At 44.3% G+C, this 27396-nt stretch overlaps 1 protein-coding gene and 1 long non-coding RNA gene across 2 annotated transcripts in view; both read left to right on the plus strand.

Moving 5' to 3' along the window:
• Window positions 1–11304, plus strand: part of LOC144196852 (uncharacterized) — a 36393-nt gene extending 25089 nt beyond the window's left edge. Inside the window, exon 3 of the long non-coding RNA XR_013326390.1 lies at window positions 9991–11304. This is a non-coding gene — a long non-coding RNA (uncharacterized LOC144196852). The remainder of the gene's footprint in view (window positions 1–9990) is intronic.
• Window positions 11305–13098: 1794 nt separating this feature from the next.
• her6 (hairy-related 6) lies at window positions 13099–15330 on the plus strand. The gene is made up of 4 exons (XM_077716998.1): window positions 13099–13996; window positions 14121–14216; window positions 14308–14395; window positions 14493–15330. Exons 1-4 carry the CDS (start codon window positions 13889–13891, stop codon window positions 15023–15025), a joined length of 825 nt encoding a protein of 274 aa, XP_077573124.1. The 5' UTR covers window positions 13099–13888; the 3' UTR covers window positions 15026–15330.
• The last annotated feature ends 12066 nt before the right edge of the window (window positions 15331–27396 follow it).

Genomic DNA, 27396 nt, shown 5'->3' on the forward strand with positions numbered 1-27396 from the left:
CCGACGGATGGATGATGTCATAAGTAGAGACGAGACAGGAAATAGATGACATGCACTCTAATGCACGGCCATCCAGAATTAGCGGGGGTGGTGCTGGTTACAGAGGATGTGTTTGCGTGTGTATGTTTATGCGCACCAGGGGTATCTGGGGCTGGCGGGAGGGCGACTGCGTGTCATTGGGGTCCTGTTTGCATCTGTGTAGAGGCCCAGAGAGGCTAGATCTTATCTGGCGCGTGCCTGCACCGCTCTTTCCCACACTCTGCATGCTTCATTGCCAGGAGGGGAGCGCTGTAGGAGGGAGGGAGGAAGACTTATGATTATGGGTCCTGGCCTGTCAACTTTACGCTGTTTTGACTGCCATGACATAATGTGCTTCACTACAGTGACCCCCTACCACCACACTCACTCACCCACATACCAGCGTACGCATCCACGCACACACTTGCTTTCAGCTTTTTTTTTTCTTGTTCAGAAGTTCCGCACAGCAACAAGGGCCCCTTTTTCTATGAATGTGGCATATTTGGGTTTTCCGCATTGCTCCCCCTTGGTTTTTTTTTCTTCTTTCTCTAAAAGCCAACCAAACTTTCCCTTTCAGCCAATGTTTTTCACTTTGATTTTGAAAGCGGCCCCTCTCCAATTCCTTAAATTGCAGACTATTACCAGTCTGCTTTTCTTCTCATGTATTAGAGTTGGTGGAACTTTACAGCACATATTGCACGGATTAAATGATGGCCTTGACCTCAATGGAGGGACAATTGACAAGGATTCATAGAGAGACAGCCTATCACTCTAATATCATATTATTCTGCCCAGAAAACAAGTTTATTGCCTGTTTTTTTAGCATTTTAAATTCTCTATGTGAGGGATTTCATCAAATCTGGAGTTCCTTTACAGTATAATTGTTTATTTTTTGAAATGACACCCTTAATCACTCAAGCCTAGACTTCAGAATCAATTCCACAAGTGTGTTTTGCTTGTTCTGTGGCTTTTTGAAGTAAGCATGCGGTAAATTCCAGCAGTACTAGTGAAGAAGGCTATTGCCCTGCAGAGACATTCCTTTCCCTCACCATCACATCCAATACATCATCATAAAGTGAGCAGTTTAACTTAGTTTAATTTAAGTTTAATGATACATGCCTAACATCCACACAAGTACAAACTAGTAAATATTTTTCCAATTACACAGTCACTCAAGTTTTTATTTTTGGGTGGGGATGTAAAAAGTTTATATGTATTACTTGGAACCCAGATATACTAAAAACAGGAATGCTGGGGCCTGGATTTTTATAACTATTATAGCTGAATTAACAAAAGTGTGTGTTGGATGTGAAGATGATGCTAGGATTTAGGGAGTAGAACAAGAAGAAAAAAATTGGAATGTGTAGTATGTTGCTTCCATGTGTATTTTGCAGCCGCCTCCACAGCTGAAAAAGATTGATGCCTCCTCCACCAGCAGGCTCCTAGCCCCAGCTGCTACTGTCTGAGAATGAGAGGCGGGAGGATGCGAGTGCAGTTAGGAGTGTGCGGGAAAGAATGGAAGGAATGAGAGTCTAGCTAAGGGAGCAATGACGGAAAGGGCTTGATAGAAATAGGCCCAGGCTGGCTGACTCACTCTCTCTCTCTTTCTGCCTGCACCTTTTCCTCCCTTCCTTGGAGGACGGATAGATCCTCACTCTCTTTCCCCTGACTGCACACGAACATGTGCATACACACCCATCCGCACACTCCTCTCAGCTTTCTGCCAAACCCTCTTGTGCCCCCTGCTCATCTGCGTGGGGGGCCCTGCAGGCAGTCTGGGCCCTTACGTGCCCTCGCTTTACACACGCGCACACACATTTACTCAGAGGAGCTGATGTGTGAGACGTGCTCTGATCCTGCATGCTGATGATGAAAGACAGGCAGCTAGGATCCTGTCTCAGTGCTAGAGGGTAGGACCTCATAGAAGCCTGTTGTTTTATATGCCCCCCTCCTCCACCTCCATCTTCATCACAACACAACAAATTATTAGAATTTCATCAGTTGATCGCTGTCCATTTCTGTGATTGAGTTCATTAAACAGTGATGCCAATGTGTTCACTTTGAAAGGAAGAAAGTCGGAAGTTATGTTTTGCTCCGTGTGGGTTGCTGACTCATGTTTTTACCTGCATAGCCCCCAGTCTCACACCTGGCCTGGCAGGAGTTCTTGTCCCACCCTAGAACTCTCTTCTGGCTCATCCATTCCACACCTCCACCTCCTTGTTTGCCCGCCTTCCTACACTCATTAACAGGCGGGAAGATGGAAGACTCTTGGGGTTTTGCACATGAACAGTGTTCAGAGGTTACGTTAAAACCTGTTACACACATTCCACTGTCTTTTAGAGAGACAACCTGTATGTCTGATCTAGCTGGTGGAGGTCACTAAATCATGATTTATCCTCCCAAAGTGGGAGAAAGTAATTGTTCTGACTGATTCTGCGCACACACACAATTGACTATTGACAATTGCTATATGTTTTAGCTTAAATGTCCCATACTTTCTGTCGCGGTGACTCGGATCAGGCCACTAAAAGTCCTCTGAAATGAGTGGTAAACTGAAGCATTTAACATTACTTGGGGGAAGAAGTAGAGACATTGGTGGTAAATAAGACAAAGTGGGTCAGTCAAGGTTGGTTTGTTCTTAGAATAATTTGAACATCAAGAAATATGTAAAAGCGAGAGTGTGTGAAGCCGTTTTCACCGAGTGATATTGTAATTGTTTATGCTCCACTTTCTTATTGGGAAAACGTGTTGAGTAACGTAGTAATGTGCTGTGTTCTCATTTTAATGGGTTTGCTGGGTAACACTGTATTGTATAATATTGGAAAGCCATTATAAATCATTCAAGATACGAGAACGAAAACTGTGAACTTGCACGTCTGGTTTGTTCTTGGCTGCAATTTCCAGATGTGTAAAGTTGTCACACTCATCTGTTGAAACCATTTCACCCGAGAATAAGGTATCTGGTCTCCAAGAGATGAACGTGCTTTGGTGCACAATGTCCAATTAGTCCAAGAACCGTAGCATAAACCTTGTGAGGTTTCCAGCTATAACTCGTAAGATTTTGAGAAAAGTATGAACTCTTTTAGGTCGAGTCAAACAAAACATTAAAACTATTAGATGAGCCGAATTGAATGACACCAGTTCTGCTCCAAGGAATAGGCCAATGGGTTACAAAGTTGAAAGGAGCTATTAAAGGTCCATGTTTACAGCATACTGTAGTTGGGCTGACAAAACCGTGTCCTGGACTTTGTCCTCACTTCCTGCATAGCCTTTAGATGTCTCCACTTCACCAATCCACTGAGCCAAAGGCAACTCAAGTTACTTCAGATCTGTTTGCAAAAAGGGAGTTGATTTTTAGATAAATGTATGCAGGATGATAATCAGCCGAAGCAATGAAGCGGTTCATTTGACAGATGTTGTTATACCAATTGCATCTCATAGGCGATGGTTTAATCCTGTTAAGTCACCTTGCTCCAGGACACAAGAGCAACTTGCTCAGTAACGCCCTTTCTTTGAACCTTTAACCCTTCGATGTGGCTCGTGAGAGACGTTCCATATGTTCTATACCCACGTTACCTCTTTTAAAGTCTGTACTATAAACCCTTAGACTGTGAATGTGAGGTTGAAAGTGCACGCTAGTTCTATACAGCCATATCTTTTACCTAACATTTAAAACCCACACCTGCCAGTGAATCATTGTTGCGCTTTTAGCAGCTTTTTGTATAGTAAATTTGTTCGTTCCTTCATATTCAACACCACTTATCCTTGTCACGGTCGCAGGGTGCTGGAGCTTAGTACGCACAGCTGACTTTGAGCGAGAGAGAGAATACACACCATTAAGTCAGAAGGCAAACCTAAATATATATAAAACTTTGCACTCAATCACAGTGCCAAAGAAGTGAAAATCCATGTGCTGCTAAACCGAAACAGTTACATTCTGAATTTGACTATTCACTATTCAATGCAGAAAATGTTCTCATTGGATGCAAAATCAACATTCGATTTTTATATGTACCAGTCAATTTTCTTCTAACCCACGCATCCATCATCCACTCAAAAGTCGCGGGTAAATGGTAAAATACAGAAGTAAAACATCCTGGAGCTGTAATACTACCCAAACAACATTTCCCCAAGTGCCTGAGGCTACATAAGCCTGCTATGTGGAAAAAAGTGTGATGTTAGAAATTGCTCACACCACACTGCAGACACAAACAGAGACCACCCTTCCGGCGACGTCTCGGACCGGCTGTTTGTTCCGCAGCAGAGTTTGCTGGTTTGTATTCACACCAGCTCAAAAGGGCTGCAAAGAGTGCAGGTGTGAATACACTTAGATTGTGCTAATCCAAAGTGATTGTTGAAACTGCACGAGGCTTAAACTGAGAAAAGAGCTTCGTAAAGCTCCAGCAGTTAATTTCTCCTGGTTGAAAGTTGATGCGCTCTGATCACGAACAATGAAGTTGGAGATGGGTGTGGCTGTAAGGGAACCGGAACGAGTGAAGAGCGACTCAAAGAGAGACTCTGCCATGTTGGGGGTGTAGCAAGGTGAAACCTGAAATGCGCTGGTGGTGAGGTCATACCTGTGTGTGTGTTTGTGTGGGGGTTCAATTCACGTTCCCCTGTGGCTCCATCAATGCAGTGATGTCATGGGAAAGGATCACAAACAGCATCCCGATTGTGTGCAAACGTTCTCGCTTTCCTTGTCAAAATCTAAGGGCCACGTAAAAGCCTGCTTTTTGATATAGGGGACCCAAAATCAAAGCAGTGCACGACGATATTACGGCTGTCAAAGTACTACTGGCTGAAAAATGTACTCCCGCTTTTACAAGATGTAAATCATTACGGAGCTTTGATGTTCTTTCCATCCATTCCTCACGGCCTCCCGCTCGTCTTCATTACTTATCATCACTGGTAACCATAAACATTGGGAGCTGATCCCCGCTGCTAGCCTGCACCAAGATGGGGCCCCTCGTTGCGGCACGCTGAAAACAGATCAACTCGGGGGAAGCTGGGAGCATGAAAGGAGGGCGCAAACTACTGGGGGATAAATGCATTCCTGCTACTGCTGCTGCCACCCCTGCTGGCTGGTGGCAGTGCAGGGGAGCTCGCAGTGAGGTGCTTTGTTGCCTCAAAGCGGGCGGCTGCATATTCCTGAGCTGCCTCAGATCTCACAGGCAGTGAGCAGCACTTGACCTTTGCAGCGCTAAAGGAATATGACAGCCGTGAAAGCAACTGAGAGAATAGCGAGAGGGCAAACGGAGGGGTGTGAGAGGCTGAAGACAAAAGCCAAGCAAAGTGCAGGCTGCCACCAAAACAGTTAGTTTGCAATCAATGTCAGTCATCCTCCCCCCTGTCGGGACAGTTTGATTTCCACTTTTCAAATAAAGCGTCTATTTTTGGACTGATAACAGGGCAGGCTAAATTGAAATTGGCAGCTCGACGGTCTACAAATAACAGTCATCGTTGCAGGAGATCATGTGAAACAGCCCCTTCTTTCACTTTACTCAGTCCCCGCCATCTTGCTCCTGTTTGAAGACGCAAAAGAAGGAAACGAAGGAGGGAAAGATAAAGAAAAGGGGATAATCTTAGTGACAATTGGAGGAGGCTGAGAAGGCAAAAAAAGGTCCAAAATTGAAAGCGGGCTAAGGCTAAAGGAGGGTGAGGCGGGGGGGGACTGCTGCAACCAGGATAGAAAGAAAAAAAATAGAAATGTCCCAGTGATCAGGAGGAAGCCTTGAGGGGTGGTGGAATGGGGGTGCGCCGGAGAGGTGAGGATAGAAAGACAAAAGGAGGGAAGGAGGGAATTTCTTTAATGTTTCTGGCAGCCGACCAGCTGAGGTCTCAAGGTTATCCTGGCTTTGCAAACTCCCACGGGAAAGGTGGAGTGCTGAGGGCCGCGATCGGGGGGGCACTTGATGAGGGCTGGAGGTGAAAGAGAGGAGGGAGAGATCTCCAGGAAAGGGGCTAATGCTCAGAGGGAGGGTAATCCTCAGGCCCCATCGTCTGATAAGGTTGGCCTTGGCCCAGGTAGGAGGAGGTAAAAAAAAAAAAAAAAGGCTCCGGGGCCTCTCAGGGCTTCCTCGCAGACCGCGCCGCCCTGTGCCAGCTTAACGCAGGAGGACGACTCTCTGAATGAGCAATTAGTGGAATCGCACTCGAGTGATAACAGGAATACCTCGCCGACTCCCATGTTGACTCATGTTTTAGCATTGTTCCCTCCAGTGAGGTCAAAGGTCAGGGTTTAGTTGCTGTACAGAACAGCTGCTCTTTTCTGACTTCCACATCTTGCTGAAAGACACTTCATTTTTACAAACACACTCTTGTGTTGAGTCATTTATCAGCTTTTTCAAAATGAAGATTTCAATCAAAGGCTTTAGCTCATTTTATACTATGACCACAATCTAATGTCTTTCTGGTTATGCCAACATAACTTGGTTACCAAACTCTTAATCTCCTTTATATTGCAGAATATTATTTCTGAATATATTTGCCAACTTTGGAAGTAGAGGGCAGACTTACTATTTGACACAGAAGCAATATTTAGTAAGATGAATTGAGAGGCAAAAAGAAGGCATTTACCAGATCTGTATTCAAAATCATCACCTTTATGCAAATCCACCCCTTTAAGGTGGCATGTATGCACAGTGAGTGTATGGGAAGAGATCGACATAGATGCTTTGAATATTTGTTTACTCTAAACGAACTTATCAGGGATAACGCATATACAGCATCAACCTGTCCATGTATTTGTGTGTGTGTGTGAACTGTTCTCAAATACTGTCTCTTTTATGGCTGACAAACAGCCTCTTCAGGAGAAAATTATGTTTTATGCACCTGTAATTTAAATGGCAGTGTATTCACACAGAAACAACACTGGCCAAAGGGTGACTGAATGTATTAAAAAAATCAATGAATCTCTCCTTTTAATCTTGGAATGGTCTTTACAACAAAGGTAAATATTTAAATTGAAAAAAAAAGAATAAGGATGACGGTTTTAAAGCCGCATTGCACGCGGAAATGGCCATTCAAAAAACTAATATGTGGGTCCAACAAAACTATTGGAATAAGCGTTAAAGTGTTATCCAAAAAAAAGCAAGCAACCGAACTGAGTCCCTGCAAGATTTGACACATGATCAGGAAGTTTTTGCCTATTTGTAATGACCTTAGATGAGTTTGATTTGAGAGAATAGAATCTACTTTATTCAAGAAGTATATAATTGAGTTGAATCATACAAACAGTGTCTGGAAAGCATCACTGTTGCTCCCTACATTTTGCGATTTGACAGTTTGAACTCTGTATACAAACATCCCTACTTCCAGAAGATCCAGTAAGCGATGGTTAGGCTACATTTGCATGAGTGGTCCTTCCCCTCCACACACACACTCTGCTACCTGCAGCTCCAGCTTCAGCTGCATTCCCAGTGGAGTCCAGCCTCAGGCATCCAAACCACAGACCCAGGTCAGCACACGGGTCCATTCCCCGACCGCATCCTCTCTACTGCTGCTGGGTTTGATTCACCGTGACCCCCGACCTGTACGCTACGCCGCCTCCCCCACACATGCAAATGCCGCTCTTCTCCTCTATGAGGCATCAGAGAAAAGACGAGCCTCTGATGGAGCTGGCGGGAAGAAGGAAGAAAGATGTAGGAGTGACACGGATGGAGGGAAGCAGCGTGAGGTCTTGTGGGGGCTGAGCGAGAGGAAAACAAAGCAGAGGAAAGAGAGACAGAGAGAGAAAGAGAACCCCTAAAGGAAAGACGAGCATCAGATACTTGGGGAGCCTTCAGCTCACGGCCCAGCATTGAGGCCTTAAAACATTTTTCTCTGTTAAGCAGACCCTCGCACCGCTGACTGCGAGGCTTACGGTGACCCTCGCTGATCTCCCTTTGTATTTCAGTGAGAGAAAGCTATCATGAGCGCGTTCACCATACTTGTTGTTTTCCTCGCTTGCAGGCTGCTCCAGGCACCTCTGTTTGTGTGTGCACACGGAGAGGTAAGCGTTGTGTATAGCTGTATCTGGAGATCTTCCAAAGCAAGCCCCCCGCCCAACACCCCTCTCATCTCCTATCCTCTTTCCTCCTTCTGTTCTCTCAGCTCCGAGGATCTGTCAGTTCTCCTCTTGTCTATCTCTTTGTCGCTCCTTTCATCCTGCTCTCCCAGCCTTGGCTGGCCTCGCTAAGAGCACTGGAGCACAGGTCCAACTCCACTCCCACTAATAACACACAATCAAGCGGCGCTACGATGTTATGTGCAAATACACACACACACACTGTTCACAGTTGGCGCACACCAACGCATACTCTATTTTCTCTGCAGTCGGAATCTGTATTGGCGATCTCGGCTTTCAGAATATTAAATGGAATGCAGTAGACCCTCGGCGTTGCACAATACTGGGGTTCATTTACAGTTGACTCAATATGTATGAAAAATGCTTCACTGTTGTCATTTGAATTCCAGTTTTGAACATAGAAAGGATTGATTTATGGTGTCAATTGCGGTGTAATTTGTGGATCGTTTGTGGAAGACATGCAACTTTGGTTCCTTGTGAATTGACCTCACTTTGGTTCACAGGCCACATTCATGCCAACTCCATCTTATGTGGGGTGGACGGGGTATTTTTTTGGGCTGAAAAAGTTTACTTATTGGCTGCCATTCACAGCGCCAGAAGACCAATCCTATTTGACTGGGAGGGGCGAATGAAATTTGTTGATGGAATTGAAAGATGAGCTTCCACAAGCAGTTTAGTTGAGTTAATTGAGTTCATTTTGCGGCACTTGCTTGTCATTTTGGAGTACTTACAGGTCACTTCTTGTAGCTTTTGGATCATTTTCTACTGGTTTTGGGGGAATTTCTGGGCTTCTTCCTCTTCATTGGCTGCTTTCTGCTGATTTATTGGCATTTCCAGGTTTCTTTCTGTTGGTTTTGGAACATTTTAAGGTTCCTTTTCCACTCATTGGCTGCCACAGACGGCACCGTTCTGACTGCAGGGGGCAAAATAACGAATGTAACTGCAGATAGAAAATTGAACAAAGTGCAATACTGCACACTCTCGACCACACCACTCAAAAGTTCCGCTTTTACGGCGCCTGTGTTAAAAAAATAAAAGCATTTGATTCTCTATGTACAGTATGAATGATGTGCAAAGTGCCTGTTAGGCATAACAACCCTGTTGGCCAAGTGGGCTGCTTTCTCAACCATACACATAAATCTGTTTGTTTTTTGTCCATTGAGTCAACTTTTCAGGATATATGAACTTCTAGCAACTATAATCTTCCCATTTGAGCTGGATAAGACACCATAGAAAGGTGGATGGTGTTAACACAGTGCTACCCTCAGTTGGGCACAGCAACACTCCTTGGTTGGCTTTCGTACACTGCCTGTCTGTCCATTTTTCGCTCACTCTTCCTGCCAGCCTTAATGAGGCTTAAATGCTAGTGTAATAATCTGTGAAGTCACGCAGCAGTGTCACTGTCGTGGCACCAGGGGTGCCTTTTGGCACTGAAACCCATTCACTAATGCTTTACACATTAAGCAATGAGCAACGCATGGACGAGGATGCGCCAAATTGTTTTGCGAGCCCAGTGTCTCGTACATTCACACGCAATTCCTGACTAATTGTGTGATTGCACGGTTAAGAGGGCTTTTTTTTAAATAAAGACTGATAAAAATGAGGATTGGTGGGTGACCATTAAATGATTGCATGGGAGTTGAGAGTAAATTACAGAAGAATGAGGTTTAATCACGGGTAGAGTAGCCTTTTGACAAAGACTGAACAAACCTAATATTCAGGAGCAAGCACAGATATTTATTCACACTACAGTTGTAACATGCTTAAGTTGTCATCGTTGCATAACCTCAAGTTTTTTTCCTTGGTAAGAAAAAAAACATTCTTATCCACAAATGTTTTTTATGGAATTTTAGTAAATTAAATCCTCTTCTATTAAGTTAACTTTTTCTTGTTCTTTTCATTGATAGATGTCTTCTTCTGATGTGGACGAGTCTTGCGGTCTAAGCATGATGGAGGAGTCATCCAACAGTAACAGGTAATCCTTCAGGGACCAGACAGCAGCCCAGGTGTGGGCTGAAAAACTTCAGAAAGGGGCGGGCCGTTGTAGTTCACCGCCAGAGACCTTTTTTGCAACATGAGCGTGAGAAAGTCGTTGAGGCAGAGAGTGTTTCAGAACGTGCGCTCTGTCTGATCCACATGGCTTCATTTGTTTTGGGGGCCTCGCTCAGCCTTTGTGCAGGTGTGCGCTCTCCAACAATGAGACCTGCTGATGATGTGTTTGACAGAGGTAGCATTGTTGTGCATGAAAGATATGTCAGCTTCACAGCTGCTTCAGACACCTGTATATAAGTCGCCAAATATTACAAGCACACATTATAATACACGTGTGTGTGGCCTATGATATAGCTGATTAACTTATTTTATTTTAACACTGAGATTCTGCAAAATAATGGGCCCCGAAATCATATCAGATGAAATTTATTTGGCATTATTATATAAAGCGACAGTAACAATGTTCCATTGTGACAGTTTGATGCATTCAAAGTCATGTATGCCTAGGCTGAGATGGAAATTGTCCATTTGCCATTAGAGAAAGTATAGCAAGGTTGGCGATTGGTATGTGAAGATGAACCTATATGATTCTTGAGTTTATTAAGTTATGTAATTATGTAGAAATGTGGCTTGATATTGCTGAATATTTACTTACAGTATGGTTTACTTGGTAAATAAATAGGGGGCTAGGCATTTGCTGAACACTTGTCACATTCTTACCAATTCACCCTCTTGCGAGTGTACACTAATGAGGGAATTGAATGGTCTGTTTGAACAATTTGTTTGTCAGAATCTTTAATGTTTGATTGTCTTGTTTTGAACAGATATTTTTTTTAGTAAACTTTAAGCGGGAGTGAGTTTTGAGGAAGCAAGCATTTTTTGCATTCTATTTGGAAAATTGTGTGGTTGTCATTTTTGTTCTTTAAAATGACGTGTGATAGTCTTTCCAGACTTTTAAGCTGTTACATCCATATATTTTGGTTGATGTCATTGCTGAGTGTTTTGTGAACTATTTTTTTGTGGATTTTTATTGCATTAGTAATGAAGACGTTGGTCTCTGATGGCAAGCGCTATGGCCAATGGAGGTTTGCTGAGAAATAATTACTGGTCTGTTACCATTTTTCCTCTAAGATGGGGAAAGTAAATGTAGTTCATACAAAAATGATGGATGAAAATGTAGGAATTGTGACTGGTTCCTTGTGGTTGAGTCAATAACTATTGCACGTGAAGTCATTTTTGTGGGTTGATTTTCGTCACTTCCATGTGATTCTTGATTTTCCAAAGAATGAACCAGCCCAATTCTGTGCATGAAAGTCCAATGCATGGGCTTTTAAAATTTGCAGAGATTGCTCATGAAAAGTGGATACCATTTGTGGATTATTTTATAAATGCATGCATCAACATCTGAAATTGTTCAGCTTTGATTTGTTTGAAGTATGTAGAAGTTAAAGCTTATATGCAATATTTTTTAACAATGGCTTAGTTGGAACTGGAATTTTGGCTTAAACTAAAACACTGAGACTCACCTCAAGTAATGCTGCAATACAATTTGCTGTCTTTTCTAAAATAGTACACATTTTCCTGCTATATTTAACAGAACCTATTTTATTACCGAAGCACCTTGTTTTACACAAACGCAGTGTGATTTCAACTGTGATCATGGCTTAGTTGAGATGAAAAAGATCAAAACATGAAGGTTTAAATTGAAAATCCGCTTTTAAAGTTATTTTTCTACTTTAAAAGTCGCGTGAACGATGATCAATTCAATATTTACGCTATCACAACAAGCAGCGACGCTTCATTCATCCCAGTCGGCCACCTCTACCCCTCCCTCACCGAGTCGTCGCCGTGCGCGCCTGCCGATCAAATCGACGCGGCGGCGGGCCGACCGCCGGCGACGCCCCGCGGACGGAGGCGGCAAGCCGGCAAGAGGCGCGCCTTCCCCCGGTCGCCTGCGCGCCACGTGTCGCGGTCTCTGCGGCTGCACGAGGTGTGTTTGCGTGGAGAGAACCGTCTGCTTTGGCATTTTTCCAATGTTTTTTTTCTTTCTTTTTTAATTGAAGGAAAGCGAATTCTAGATAAGACATCTACGCGTTTTGGAGACAAAAAAAGCTACGGCAAGTGACAAAAGCAAGGAAATTAAAAGCCCTAGATCTCCTGGTCGGTCCTGGCCGCCATAAAGATAAGCAAATGGAATTATTAGGAAGCCTTGGCGGGTGTCTGTCTGCACCGCGGCCACGGGGCGGGGAGGAAGGCGGCATCTGCGAGCAACAAATCTCTCTGCTTGCTCTGGCTCGCATTCCGATAAGGAAGCCCGGGTCCAGCTCGCTTGGGAGGCGTGGTTTTCCCAGGCTTTTAAAACAGCAGCTGCTATTTACCTTCCCCTCTAATGTAAACCACCGCGGTCGACTCCACCGCCACCGCCGCCGCCTCAGCAGCCACGCACCCCACACCATCTCCACCTCACCCCACCCCACTCCCACTTCCAACCTCACCTCTCCCCTCGTCTACGGCCCGGCGGCCAAATCTCCACGCACCGTGCTCGTAAAAACAGCTTGGCACGTGCAGCCCATGCAAGACTCCACGCGCGAATAAATGACAAACATCTGTATGGTGCACAGTCTCGTACGCACTTGCGTGGATTCTACTCGTACGTACAAGAAGGAATAAAGACGCGCAAATGTAATCCGAGCAGATTAAATGTATTAACCCATGATAAGGCAAGTTTCTTATTTGCGTCCACATCGTTCAATAGATTGGTAGAATGGTAGATTGGTAGATCGGTGGATTTCTAGAACTATAGATAGATCGATAGATCGATAGATTTCTAGATCTATAGATAGATCGATAGATTTCTAGATCTATAGATAGAATGATACATTTCTAGATCTATTGATAGATCCATAGTTTTCTAGATCCATCGATAGATCCATAGATTTCTCCATGATTTTCCAGTTAGATTTTCAGATAGAATTCTAGATGATATTTCTTCTGATACCTGGCTGAGAATGATCTAGGCATTATCAACCAATGAGTTAGATGAGTGTTGTATCAAGGATTCATTTACATTTAAGATCGATGATTTTATAGGAATACATGATGTCTTTACCCAAATGCAACACTATCCATGTCTGATTCACATCAGACATAGACAGCATTCCGTTTGGGTAAGTCAGTCAGAAATATGGCCACTTTGATATCTTTGCAAAAGAATATACACACAAAAAAATCGATGATGTTAAGTGGAACGTGTCGGCGTGTGTCTGAATGTCAACTCGCTCGAACGCCCCGAGTGGGTGTGTTCCTTCCGCGACTGTGCCGTAATTGTTTATCTTGCCGCTCCGGGAGCTAAGGGGTGCCTCGCGCCTGCTCCCGGTGCGGGTGCCCGCCGCGTGATGATTGAAGACCGGCAGGCAGTTTCCCGGCTGCGCCCTCGGCTCGGCTCAGCCCGGGCGGCGCGCCATTGGCCGCCAGCTGCGGGCCGCCACGCAGCCAATGGCAGGGCGCCGTCCACGAGCCGTCCTCCCCCGGGCCGCGTGCGCCTCGCCCTGATTGGTGGGAAGTTAGTGTGGGAAAGAAAGTTGGGGAAGTTTCACACGAGCCGTTCGCGTGCGGGGCAAGATATAAATACACGCCACACGCAGACGCGCCGACTCACACAGACCGACTGACTCCCACTTGCAGTCGCGCGCCCGTCGCCTTCTCGGATTCTAACTCGCGGCTCTCAAGCGGGGTTGGACCTATTTCATTGACCACTTCTATCCTGGATCCTATTTTGCTGCATTTTGAGGGATAATTCATTCGCTCGTCAACATGCCTGCCGATATCATGGAAAAGTCGTCCTCCTCCCCGGTCGCTGCCACCCCGGCAAGCATGAACTCGACCCCCGATAAACCCAAAACAGCCTCCGAGCACAGAAAGGTGAGTTGTTGTTTTTTTTTGGCAACAGAAATACATTTTTTTCCAGCCAAGAGACGATTTTGGGTGGCACACTTTCAACCACATGTTGATATTTATTGACACCTCGCTTGGTTATTCCCTTCAGTCTTCCAAGCCAATTATGGAGAAGCGAAGAAGAGCCCGAATCAACGAAAGTTTGGGACAACTTAAAACACTCATCTTGGATGCGCTCAAGAAAGATGTAAGTTTGCTCGAGAAGGAGTCCCAAAAGGAATTCTGTTAGGAAATACGGATGGGATCGCCCGGATTCCTAACTGTATCTCCGTTTGTAGAGCTCCAGACACTCCAAACTGGAGAAGGCAGACATCCTGGAAATGACAGTGAAACACCTCCGGAATCTCCAGAGAGCTCAAATGACCGGTGAGTGTCGTTTCCCCCCTGACTCGATCCAAACTCCTCAACACCCCTCACACCCCTCAAGAATCCTTGAATTAATCGACCCCGTCATTTTCTACAGCTGCTCTCAATACCGACCCCACCGTGTTGGGCAAGTACCGTGCCGGTTTCAGCGAGTGTATGAACGAAGTCACCCGCTTTTTGTCCACCTGCGAGGGAGTCAACACGGAGGTCCGAACGCGCCTTCTCGGCCATCTGGCCAGCTGCATGACACAGATCAACGCCATGAACTATCCAAGCCAACACCAGATCCCTCCGGCCCCCGGGCCAACACACCCGCCGTTCGGCCAGCCTATGGTGCAGATCCCTGGTTCTTCCCCGCAGGTTTTGCCCATGAGCGGCGTGCCTTGTAAAGGAGCTCCGTCTCCTTCCACGTTACCCAACTCGGATGCCACCAAAGTGTATGGCGGCTTCCAGATTGTGCCTGCCAATGACGGACAGTTTGCTTTCCTCATACCCAACGCCGCCTTTGCCCCCGGGGGACCCGTCATTCCCGTGTACGCCAACAGCCCCGGGACGCCGGTACCGGTGCCGGCCGCCGTCTCCCCCGGAGCACCATCGGGAACCACAGACTCAGTTTGGCGGCCCTGGTGAACAACTGCCCGGGAGCGTTAAGACTTTTAAATGATATTTTTTTCCCCTTTATTGTTTCTTCATTTTAGGATTTTTTTTATACAATTGAGATGGAAAAATATGCACTATATTTGTACAGCTAACAAACCGACTAAAGTTCATATTGAAATGAGATTTGTATTGTGGAAGTCTGTTCACTGCATTTGTTTTTTTTAATGAAAAGTATCTATAGTGTTGTCTTTCTTACTTTTTTGAAGCCAAAGATGTTTAATGCGCTTATGCTGTTCTTCGTTTTGGAAGACAAATAAATTTTGTTACAACCTGAATGCCTTTGGTGGACATTTGGTAATGACGGAAATGTCGTTTTGCTCAAAAAACTCGAAGGTTGGCCATGGTATATCTTTTGTAAAAAACTGTATTCCTAATAAGTGACAAACATAGGGAAACTGTTGAATAAACAACTGAAGTGTCCATGTTTGGAGAACTAACTTCAGGTTATATTTCACTTCTGACTCCAATGGATAATTGCTCAATTACATTACTTTGCCATTTGCGAATTTTGGAAGTATCCAAAGAGGTTAGTTTGTCAGTAGGTCAATTTCACCCCTGAAGTGTCTTCCAGTGGACACTTGCGCCATCTAGTAGCGTAAAGGCTAAGTGCACACTGCTTATTGCATGCCAGGCAATGACTCAATGTGTTCTTTCATTAAATTGTGCTGTATCATGTGAATATATTTTCATTAATGCATGTATACTCAGGGTTGTGTGTTTCTTTTTAGGCATTTCTCATCCAACTGAGTGGGTAAGTTTCCATTAACCTTTCACCTAACATGTTTCCATCTTTAGTTTTAAAGTTTCAGCATGTACTGTAGTTGTATGTGGCGAGGTTGCATGTTCTTGCTGTGCTTGTGTGGGTTTTCTCTGGGTGCTATGGCTCTCTCCCTCATTCCAAATACATAACTTTTAACCTCACTTGACATAAGTCTAAATTATGCATGTAAGTGTCCATAGTTGCCTATTTTATATGTTCTCCACAACCGACCAGTCGAGGGTGCATCTCTCCACTCACTCAGACTTAGAAGAGACATGGCTTGATTGAGTAAAGGTAGTGTAGAAAAGTAGAAAATAGATTGATTTTAAATGGTTAAATCACTCATTGTGGTATTGGCAAGTGCTATGATTTATGACATTTAGTTGTAATGGTCAGATTTTCTTGAATAGATGGTTAAAGCATGCTTAATGTAAATGGTGGAATCCTGGCCCGTGACTTGGTATTAATAACATTCTGTTGTCATGGTTAGATGACATCATTATTTTCCTTTCATTTTGATGGATATATTTTTGCTAATAGCATAATGGAGCCTATGAATATTGGTGGAAGATTTTCAAAGGAGAAAAGACAAGGCTTACCACTAAACTTCTTTCAATTTTCTGGATCGACTGGGAGAGAAAAAGTAATCTTTAACTTATTTGATTTTGTTCCATGTTAGGCTTCTACCTTTGTGGGAGACATTATGGGAGGGTCCTGTCCTTTTTATATTCCTTCTCCTGCCCTGCAATTGGCTGGCCACCGAATAAGAGAAAGCACCCCCCACCACTCTCCCCCCTGGGATAAGATCCAGCACCCCTCACAACCCTTGTGAGGATAAGCGGTATGGAACATGAATGGATGACTATTGTAGTAAAGGGGGTGGTCTGGTGATAACCTGGTTAGAGCGTCAGCCTCACAGTTCTGTGGCCGAGGGTTTGATCCCAGGTCGGTCCTCATCTGTGGAGTTTGCATGTTCCCCGTGGGTTTTCTCCGGGTACTTCAGTTTCCTCTTACATTCCAAAAACATGCGCAGTAGGTGTAACACTCTAAATTGCCACAAAATATGAGTCTGATTGTGAATGGTTGTCCATCTCGTTGTGCCCTGCGATTGGTTGGCCACCAATTCGAGGTTCCTGAAATCAGCCAGTTCACAAATTGAAAGAACATAGCGGAGGTGCATTTATCAGCCTCCGTATAACTATCATCATCCTGCGTATTTAATTATGTCAGCGACTGCCAGCAGTTTCATGATTAATATCCAGCCACCAAGCCATGTGGAAGCGCTCTGCTTTACCCAGGTGTCTTTGCCCCTCTAGCTATCCCAGTGTGGCCCTTCTTCTTTGAAGGCTGTTTGTGTATGTGTGTGCAGGTGTTTGCAATTATCAACGCACTAAGAGGCACAAAGTGTGGATAAGTGCCATCATTTTGAATTTCCATCACACCTTTATGGGGGGGGGGGGGCGGCAGCAGCATGCATCCTTGTTTGATTGTTGCCATGTGTATACACTGATGTCTTGTACTGCATTTGAGGATGTGCCTGGCCCAAGGGCCCAGTGAGAAAGTCAGCAGGGAATTAACTGTGTGCGTGTGAGGGATCAGGGGGGAGTTCATGTAAAGGCCTACCACACGGGATAGGAGTGTGGGGGCCCCCCCTGTAAGCGCGAGCATCCCCACACGAACTGCGTCTGACGCACGAGCTCGTATCCAAAAACGTTCCCACAGCGGTCCAGCTGCGGTCGAATCCAGCGTCAGGCTTCCTGCCCCGTGAGCCCTGGGGGCCGCAGCTGGACACAGGACGTCTGGGAGGCACGTGACGCGAGGCGGACAACACCCAGCTGCTGAGGCCTCCCACCCGCCTCTCACAACATCTTCACGACTCTTTCCTTCTTCTCCACAGAACAGCTTTACGAGGCTCTCCAATTACCCGGCGGAGTGGCCGACTGCCGCGCTGACCGCACACATGTCACAACATGACCGGGGGGTTAGCCGCCATGCGTGTCCATTAACTTTTCCCACACTCCGCGTGCGTGCGGGGAGCAAAGGGAGAGAGAAGGGGGGAAAAAAACTCCTCTGCTTCCTCTTTGGCTGCTAAGTGCTACCATATGCTTCTCTCTCTCTCTTACTCTAGCAAACTCACAGTTAGGCTCTCTCTCACTCTATACTGGCCCGTCACTGGGGCTGTCTTTGATTGCGGCCCAGACAAGCGAGAGCTTTATGATTTAAGCCCTGGGCTTGCTGTACCAAGCCCTGGACTCATTTCGAAGACAAGCCCCCCCTCCCCTCTCTTCCTCCCTCCTCCTGCAGTTGCGGAGGAAGGCTGTTTTCTGGCAGGAAATGAATAGCTCCCAGATGAGCGCAGGAACCTGAGAGGTCGTGAGAAAGAGGCGAACCCCCCCACCCCTCCTCCGCAAGGCCCGGCCTGCTGCCAGCCGCCAGGGGAATGTGGTAGAGCGCCTCTCTGACACACGCATCAACCCCTCCGCCGTCCACCGCACCGCCTGACTGACTGGCTGCCTCCGCGCCGGGCCCCGAGCCCAGAATAGATTCAAAGGCAGGGCAAGCGCCACCGAGGCCGACGGCACGGTTCGTCGGCAAGCCGGCCGGCGCGGAAGTTTGAAGGAGTGGGAGGGGGTTAGGGGCCGGAGCCGCGTGGGCGGAGGAGAGAGGACCAGTGTGTGTGTGTGTGTGTGTGTACAGGCTTTCAATCCCGGCCCCTGTCTGTAACGGCGCGGAAAGCAAGGAGCGTGAGTCGAGTTTACATTAGCCTCACGTATGACCCCGTGCGCTCACTTACACAAGGCTTCCTCCCTCTCTCCCAAAGGCAAACACCCAGTCACTCACGCAGGTGTTCCTTCTCAGGAGCAAAAGGTTTTCCCCTTGGCCTCTCCATGTGCTAGACTAACATTTATTCCTCGTGCTGTTGACACTGTTATGCTTGGATGTGCTATGATGTTTAACCGCAGCTGGGCGAGAAAAGGTTTTTTTTTTAAATATATATATGTATATATATATAAATCAGCCTACCTCTGCTTCATTTTGACAGGTGGTGGTAAACTAATTTAAGAGTCAATGACATTTTATTTCATGACCTACAGCAGAAGGTGTAGATTTAGTTGCAAAGTGGGAGAAAAACTTGATTTTGAAACCAATTAGTGTTAATAACCTATGGCAGCATCGCAGTCCTGTGGTGATTAGCATATGTGAGAGTGTACGAATGATTGTGGCCTGCTATTGGTCGCCGGTCTGCGTCTCTCTCATCCAAAGTTTGAAGAAGTGATGCGAATTTAAGATTTCAAAGTTTTCTTCAGTTACATGTCATTCTGAATTCCAATTAACAGAGTTAACTTGATGAAATCAGATGTTCTCTAACCTGAATGATAAAGCTGTGAAAATGTATGCTGTGGCAGTTTGAATCAAATTGTGTGAACTTGGCCTTACTCTCACTATTCTGACAAAAATGTTCAAATTCTGTTATTTTTTCCAATTATTTATTTATTTTTTGGGGGTGCACAAAGAACCCATATGCACTATAGTATTCTTTATTTCTTGGCAAGACAGTGGACTTGAACTTGGGCCCAGCCGCAGTCAAAACCTTAACCACTCCGCCACCACGTCTAGCCCTTTATTATATACTTAGCCCTTTTTAATTATGCAGTATGTTGGCTTTAGTATTTCATAATGATGGATAATTATATCGATTTGTCTTCACACAAGACTTTCTGCCAGGTTTTTGGACTCTCGGAATTTTTGTGCATTCACCCATAAAGGATTAGTGGGGTCTCTACTGAAAGAGAGAGGGTCTGCTGGCTGGCAATCATTGCTGTAGTTCATCCCAAAGGTGCTCAATGGATGACGCCGATGGTACTCTGTCCGTCCTCCTCTCCTAGCAGCAGACCCAGTGACTCATTGCCCATATGCGTCTTTTTCCCCACTACTCCCTGTCTCACACAAACTCTTTCTTTGTTTCACAAACATGCATACACACAGTGTTTGTGTGACGCTCCTATGGTAACCTGTCGAGCCAGTAAACAGGGCAAGCTGTCTATACTCCAATCCCACAAGTCGGCTTGCCCATTTTCCTTGGCTCGCCCTGCAAGGCGACACTAACCCCAGCAGAGGCTCCCACCACCAGCAGCCCATTCAAATGTCAGCCGCCGCGTTTGAAGTCGCACACTACTATGTAAATTCTCACTTTTTCTCACCAGCCCAGTCCTTCATGCACACGTACTTTGGCAAAGGTGGTCATGTGACGCCCACAGATTCTGTCTTAATAGTCAGCTGCCTTTACAAGTAGTCTGTATAGAATACACTCCTTCCTCCCGCCCTAGGTTAGCGGTCCGTAAACATGCTGATCAGGATAAGGCAACTTGAACAGACCAAGACATTGCAGCTATACCAAGCTGTCATTAACCAAGTTGGCACAACCCGCAACTGCACCATTGTATGAATGGTTCACAACTACTCTCCAGCTCAGAGCCAATTGATTGGGAGGGTCCCTTCTATAGCGTTTCTTCTATATATGTATTCACAACAAATAAATCGGGCAAAGAAGCTCTCACCATACCAGCATCTAAACCAGGGGTAGGGAACCTATGGCTCGGGAGCCACATGTGGCTCTTTTGATGGGTGTATATGGCTCTGAGATAAAATATGGAAACCGGTGGTGAGATAGCCGAGTCCCGAACGCACCAATAGGAACGTCTCGTCACCACAGTGGCATTGTTTTTTTGATACTCTTTGATACTCTTTGATACTCTTTGATACTCTTTGATACTCTTTGATACTCTTTGATACTCTATGATACTCTTTGATACTCTTTGATACTCTTTGATACTCATTGATACTCATTGATACTCATTGAACTCATTGATTAGCAACAGCGTAACAATGTTGTCAAAAGAATTCAGACTTTTTGTACATTAAAAGTGGTAAAATTACTAAGACATTCTCCATGAATTTTGACTATTGACTATGAGTATGGCTCTCATAGAATAACATTTCAAAATAGGAATTGTTGATGGTACCCCCAACCCCTCTAAACTGTTGGAATGGGTATAGTGGCGCACAAGTTTCACTTGTAAAAGATGTTTGTTCTCATCTTTTTTTTTAGGCTCCAACCACGTGCTGAGCTACTTGTCATAGGTATTAACAGGAACCGAACAGAAATGTACCGCATACTGAATGGATTTTCCGAATGTTCCCAAGAGAAGTAAACGATGTTGCTTTCCAATACTGCCACAGATTTGTAATCATGTCATATTCTGGCAGTTAATGGATAAGCTGAACACAATGTTGACCACACGCAGCTGATAAGCGCCCAGTATAATTTCTCATAAATAGCCAACAATCAGGTCTTTGCCGTCTTTGTATGTTTTGGTCTGTTTTGCCTACATTTGTGATTTGACTTGTTTGAAGCTGTGGCACTGTGGCTGTGAACTTTTTATTGTGAGCTTCTGCTATATTTCCCATGTCAGTGTGGGCCCATGAAAGAGTGCGTAAGGTCTGCCGAGGTCACATGTTCTCCTCGCCGGCTTGACAGTCATGTTTTAAGTGTGTTTGGTGTTTGTTTGTGCATACACGCTGGGCTGAGATCAATTACTATGGCTCAGGGGAGCATCACACTCAACATGCCGCATTTGGTTGTATGATCTACATGGCCTGCTCTCGCGTGGCCATTTTTATTTTTCTATGTGGGCTTTGCTAAGATGAAGGAAAGTTGTTGTTTTTTTTTTTTGGTCATTTTTTTAAAGGGAGGGGAACTCTTGAATACATCAGAAGTATCTGATGTTCATCTTTGGGAAATGAGCTGGAACGTAGCCAGCAAGGTCAGTAAATCAGCAAATGACTTGTAAAATAACAATGGTGGTGTTTAAATGTGTAATGTCGACCACCCACACCTAGGAAGCATCTGCATATGTGTGATGATTGAATAATTCGGATTGTGTCGTTTTCTGAGGATTGTTTATTTTTAGATACAACAAAAACCCCATGAAAATTAAAAAAACAAAAGTCTTAACAGTTTTAGCCATTTTGTATGTCCCAAAAATCTCCAACACAGATGTTTTTCTACCGCAGAAACAGGATCTCGTCTTGCATGATCAAATTCAAAGAAGAAACATTAATCTGCGTTGCCCAATATTTCCTGAGTGTCTTTACGTCATCCCAAAATAAGATTTGTTTTGGAAATGACTATTTGCTGGCTGGGGAACTGAAAAATATGTAATAATACATCAAACCATGTTTGTTTTTATATACGACTATTTCCTTGCCACTAATTATTGCTTTCCTATCAGTTAAGACATTAAATAGATCACTATCTTGAAGGAGCTTAGGGAGTTACAAAAATGTACAAAAACAAAACCAGAAAAGAGGAGAGACTATTATGGTTCAGCAAAAAAAATGGCTTGGAAAAAGTCCCTCTTAAGGAAACAAATATTAATATAATTCATGAAAATGAAATCTTAAATACCTTCTGATTTCCAAATGTTGATTACTTTGGCTTATGGTTTTAAAGCAATAATGTTAAAATGTGATAACATCTGTCAATGAAGTTTTAAAAATGGCAACATTACTATTTTTATGCATTTTTCGGTTTACTATTTTGGTTGTGTTGTTCAAAACAGTAATTTGTTGCATCACTCCAACATTTTCAGAATCTAAATGGTATTATACCGCCTCTCTTGGGTCCATCCATACAAAAGCTATCTAAAATGTGGCGTGGATCTGCGCCTAATCCTTTCTGAGTTGTTGGCGCCTCCACGAAGGTGGTCGCCACTACAAAAAAATTCAAGCTGTTGGTGCTCAGATTGTGTGAGGCTACACAATATACTGTACTGTGTCCATGTTATTTAGCATTCAGCAAAAAAAAGTGTGGCTTTATATGTTATTTTTTTTGTTTTATGCCTCCCACCCATGACTATGACTCGCTGTTGCCTCACCTTTGTGGTCTGTGGTCCAAACACGCATGCAAAACCCTGCATTTGCAACGCCAGCTTGCATCAGCGACATGCGTGTGCGTGTTTGTCTTGTTTTCCTGGGATATGAGTCCAATGAATTTAGTGCCAAGGCTTTTAAAAAAAAAACATTCAAGTGTGGGAAGAGAAAGCAGAAGAACACAAACTGTGTGATAAAGTATTTAAATTCTTCTCACTTTTTTCCTAAATGTAACAATGAATCTTTCCTTCACCATTCATTCAACCTCTGTATACTGCTTGTCTATGTCTTCCACTAAACCTCACGCTCACATTTCGGATTTGCAGGTGTACTGAATAGACAAGGGGTGGGCAAACTTTTCAGCTGGGGGGCCACATTGACTTTAAAAATTTGACAGATGGGCCAGGTCAGCACAAGATACGATACATATAAAAAAGTGCATCCGTTAACAGTACATATGAAACATTAACAGAAAAAAAGGATTAAAGTATTAACATAATCATCACTCATCATTAAAGTAAAAATACAGTGTAAAGTATAGTATAAAGTAAAGTAAAAAGGAATGTATTAAGAAATATTAAAATGTAATTTAAAAAAGATAGAGGGGCTGTAAAACATGAAAATCAAATAAGAGTGGACGGTGCCATCTTGGGTAAAACAAATAAAACTATTACAAAAATTTAAAAAATATATATTAAAAGAACATTATTTGGACAACGTCGGCGGGCCGGATTAAAAGGCTTTGCGGGCCGAATGTGGCCCGCGGGCCGTAGTTTGCCCGTTCCTGGAATAGACCCATGAATGGATAGCTTCAAAACTTTCCTGGTCTTGTATAAAAAGAGACTAAATTGTGTGTCTTGAAGTCATCCAGCAGACATGATTGTGATGAGCGTGTGGCATCTTTTCTTACACACTAGAATTTGCTAAGCGGTCTTGCTCGGCCCCCCAAAGCCGCGCCTGTGCCTGACCCTCCACTCACGATGTCAGAGTAATTGACAGTGACTGGAAATATGCGGCATCATTGAGCGGCGACCTGTGTGACTAACAGGGTTAGGGCCTCCCTCTTTGAGAGTGACCCCTCCTCTGAAGCCATCAGTGATATTCAATTTGTGTTAAAGCTCCCTTTGAGGAGTCCCCAGGGGCCCGATTTGATTAACATATTTTATGGAGAGCCCTCGCATGCCGGGAGTCGCCGTATTAATGATAGTCAAAAAATCACCCACGTCTGCCTAGGCGATGATTTCGAAAATATATCGGAGATGCCTGAATACCTCATTGCTGAAACCCGAGCCTGCCTGGGGTTTGCCTTACGTGTGACCGTGTAGCTTCATTGACGGCCCCGGCCATGCCTACTTGAGGCTAATCAGAAGTGATTCATGTCGGCGAGCCACAATGCTGCAGAGAATTGAATTTGTTTCATCTACGCTTCTCTCCATCACTTATCAGCGCTATGTGCCACAGTGCGAATAAATGGCGGCGAGACAATAGATGCCGTTTGTAAGGGCACTTTTCCCACAGTCCTATCTGTCACCAAAATGGACACACACTGACACGAGGACAAAGCGTCAGACAGACGCACTCTCAACTCTGACTTCCGAGAGCTTCTACTGTAAGGGCATTCCTGTTCCCCTCACGCCTCCGTCATTGTCTGCAGCAGCCGTGTCACCAACAAAAGACGCGTCTTCTCTCTCCCGTTGCCTCAGCACCGCCGAGTAGTAAAACGTAACCATGTTACCCTATAAAAGAAAAGACCTTTTATAGCCAGTTGGTGGGATCTATATGTGCAATGTTTCTTTCACTGTCTCCTGTTAAAAGCTTAAACTTCGTCACTAACTGCTTCCGCCAGCTGGATCATTTAAATGCGGAGCCTCTCGTGAATCTCTGCTTTTGTTACCGGAAAAAAAAACACTCACTCAATATCATTCTGATGCACCGTAACATCCTGCAACTGTAAGACCTTCTTTCATTTCTCTCACATCGAGACAGGCGGAGAAATATCCCAGCAAAAGAGGAATGTATTGGCTCTCATAGTTTATGGGGGCTGAGAGGGTCAAATGATAAAGGTAGAGTTTTTTTTTGCCCCAGCCCGCAATGGTTTGAAAGACAGCCCTGACAAAAGCAAGCACAAGGACAAAACGAGAACAGGTGGTCATCGCTAGGTTTCGACATCGCCTCACTCCAACTCCCAGACGTGAAATCAGACAGAGGGTTTTAGATTTCAATGATAAAGAGCAGAGGTTTGTTTGCTCTGTTTATCTGCAGGATGTGTGAAATGATGCCCAACCTTCAATCCCTCCCTATGATTGACTCTGTTCGAACACATAAAGCATTCAGTTATTATTACACGTACGACCTGTTTTGTTTTGGTTAAGAAAGTCCTTAAAGTCATTCTACAATATTTGAAGATGTTTCACTTTCTGCTTTAGTGTCTTATCTCTCTGTTGTTGTTATTTTTCTTAGTAGTATTTGATCGCAATCAAGTTTGCAAGTCAGTCACACTGGAGTATAAGTCGCATTTTGGGAAGGGCAGAATTGTATTTTATCAGAAACCAAGATCTAGCCTAACAAAGCAACACCATAGTAGGCTGTACATATTTGACATATATGAGTCGCACTTGAGTATTTGTCGCAGGCCCACCAACCTATGAAAAAAAAGACGGATAGTCTGGAAACTACGATAGTTAGAAGCTCCTGCGTAATCACTAAGACACACAGTTTGTCAATGAAGTTTATTGGAAATTATCATTATGTATCATGAGAAGATGCAGACTGAGACAACAATGAGACCAGAAATATCATTGGATAGAAAAAAGTGACCCATATAGATTCACAGATCAAAACAGACTAGGGTGCCTGGATCATACTGCGTTAAAACTTTGCGTGTGTCATGGCCTTATCTATTTTCATCTTTGTGTGGTGTAGGTACGTATGTTGTAACCAAAGATGTATGATGACAGACAAGTGATGGGGAGATGAGGGTTGCAAATCTGGCAGTAAGCAGACATTCAGGTGTTTCATGATGCAGCTGATGTGGGCCAAACGTGATGTTTATTAATCTGTCAGGCTGTGTATGTGTGTTTGTGAGTTTTTGTCAAGGTTACACTTGGGGAAGCTTGAAGAATTTCAATGTGGCGGTAAAAGAAGGCACTCCTTTCATCACCCATACGGACCCATTCACTCTCATCTTCCAAGGACCCCCACCTTGCAATTTATTCCTGATGCTTACTTCCTCCATTATTTGCAGGAATGGTTTCTTAGAAGTAAGTGGACGCACACTTTTCAGTTTTTTTAAATTCACCTAAACCTCAGCAGCCCCCACTAGGATATACCCGTTTCTATCTCCCTGTATTAGTATTGAGACTGTCAGGGGGATTTCACTGCCCTGCTGCTTTAAGGAGCAGCAGCTAATTGGCCATAATGACTTCCATTTTGTCCTGGGTTGCCGTCACATGTTTGACAAGCGCTTTGGTGGGGGGGATACTGGAAATTTTACTCCATATGATTTCTCTTAAAAAGAAGTGGGTGGGATAATAGAATTGAAGTATCATGATTTGTAGCCACTGACTGATGATAATAGCACCATCTTAACTTAAAGGTTTCCTCGTGATACTTTCCATAAACAATTCGTGTTTATTATTATTTTTGGCAATCCCCAATTTACAGGCATTACTAGAGAAATTTACTTTTTCTAAATTTCACATATTTATGAGTCATGCTTCCAAATGCACAAGCTTTTTTAAGAGCTGTTACAATTTCTTTATTTTTAGTTTGACGATTTTCGCAAACAGTAGTAAATCTTAGCCTGATTTCACCTGCTTGGAAGTAGTTTGCAGCTCCCATTTTCTGGGAATAAAAACTTTACCAGCATTTAAACTGTCTCTTAATGTCACCCTTGACCCCCTATAGTATCCCTTTAGAATTGGATGGATAGGGTTCACTAGCAAACTAAAGAGGTAGAGCCCTTTAAAGATGACAACACACACACACACACACACACACACACACACACACACACAAAAGGATCAGCAGACACTCTGGGCAACAATTCTGCACAAAAACCAGCACATCAGTCCCCAAGAGATGAAGGTGAAGAAGAAGAAGAAAGATGAAGCAAGAGGCAAAGGGTTGGCGGGTTTAAGGTTCCCCCTCCAGCATCCCTAAAATAGGTTTATCTCTGCCAGGGAGGTGTCTTTTTGTGTTGAGGAGGGAGAGGATGCAGGCAGAAAAAGAAGGAAAGACCAAGGATTCCGGGGAGGCGGGTGGAGTTGATGGGACCACCTGCGTCGTCTCCTTTGCCGGGAGATTATGTGGGCATACAAAGCGGCACAGGGAGGAGGGCAACTGTGTCTGCCTTGGGAGTGAGCAGCGTGGAAAGTGGAGGTGGCGTGCGTGCCAGGGGTATTCCACGTACTGTAACAGCAGCCCCCAGACCCCCTTTGCCTAGCCACTTATCCCTCCCTACTGCATCGCCTTGTAACTGCCTCCTGTAGGATTTTAGAGCTAAGGATACCTCCATTACCCAGTTGTATTTTATGTTGATGCTGTTAGTGCAATTTAACTAATACAATGGTGTCTTTAATTTACTTAACATTATGATAAGTAAATGTATTGGTTCCGATGGATGGCAATGTTAACTTGAACATTTGTT

Source organism: Stigmatopora nigra, chromosome 5, assembly GCF_051989575.1.
Source record: "Stigmatopora nigra isolate UIUO_SnigA chromosome 5, RoL_Snig_1.1, whole genome shotgun sequence".
In the NCBI taxonomy this organism is placed as follows: domain Eukaryota; kingdom Metazoa; phylum Chordata; class Actinopteri; order Syngnathiformes; family Syngnathidae; genus Stigmatopora; species Stigmatopora nigra.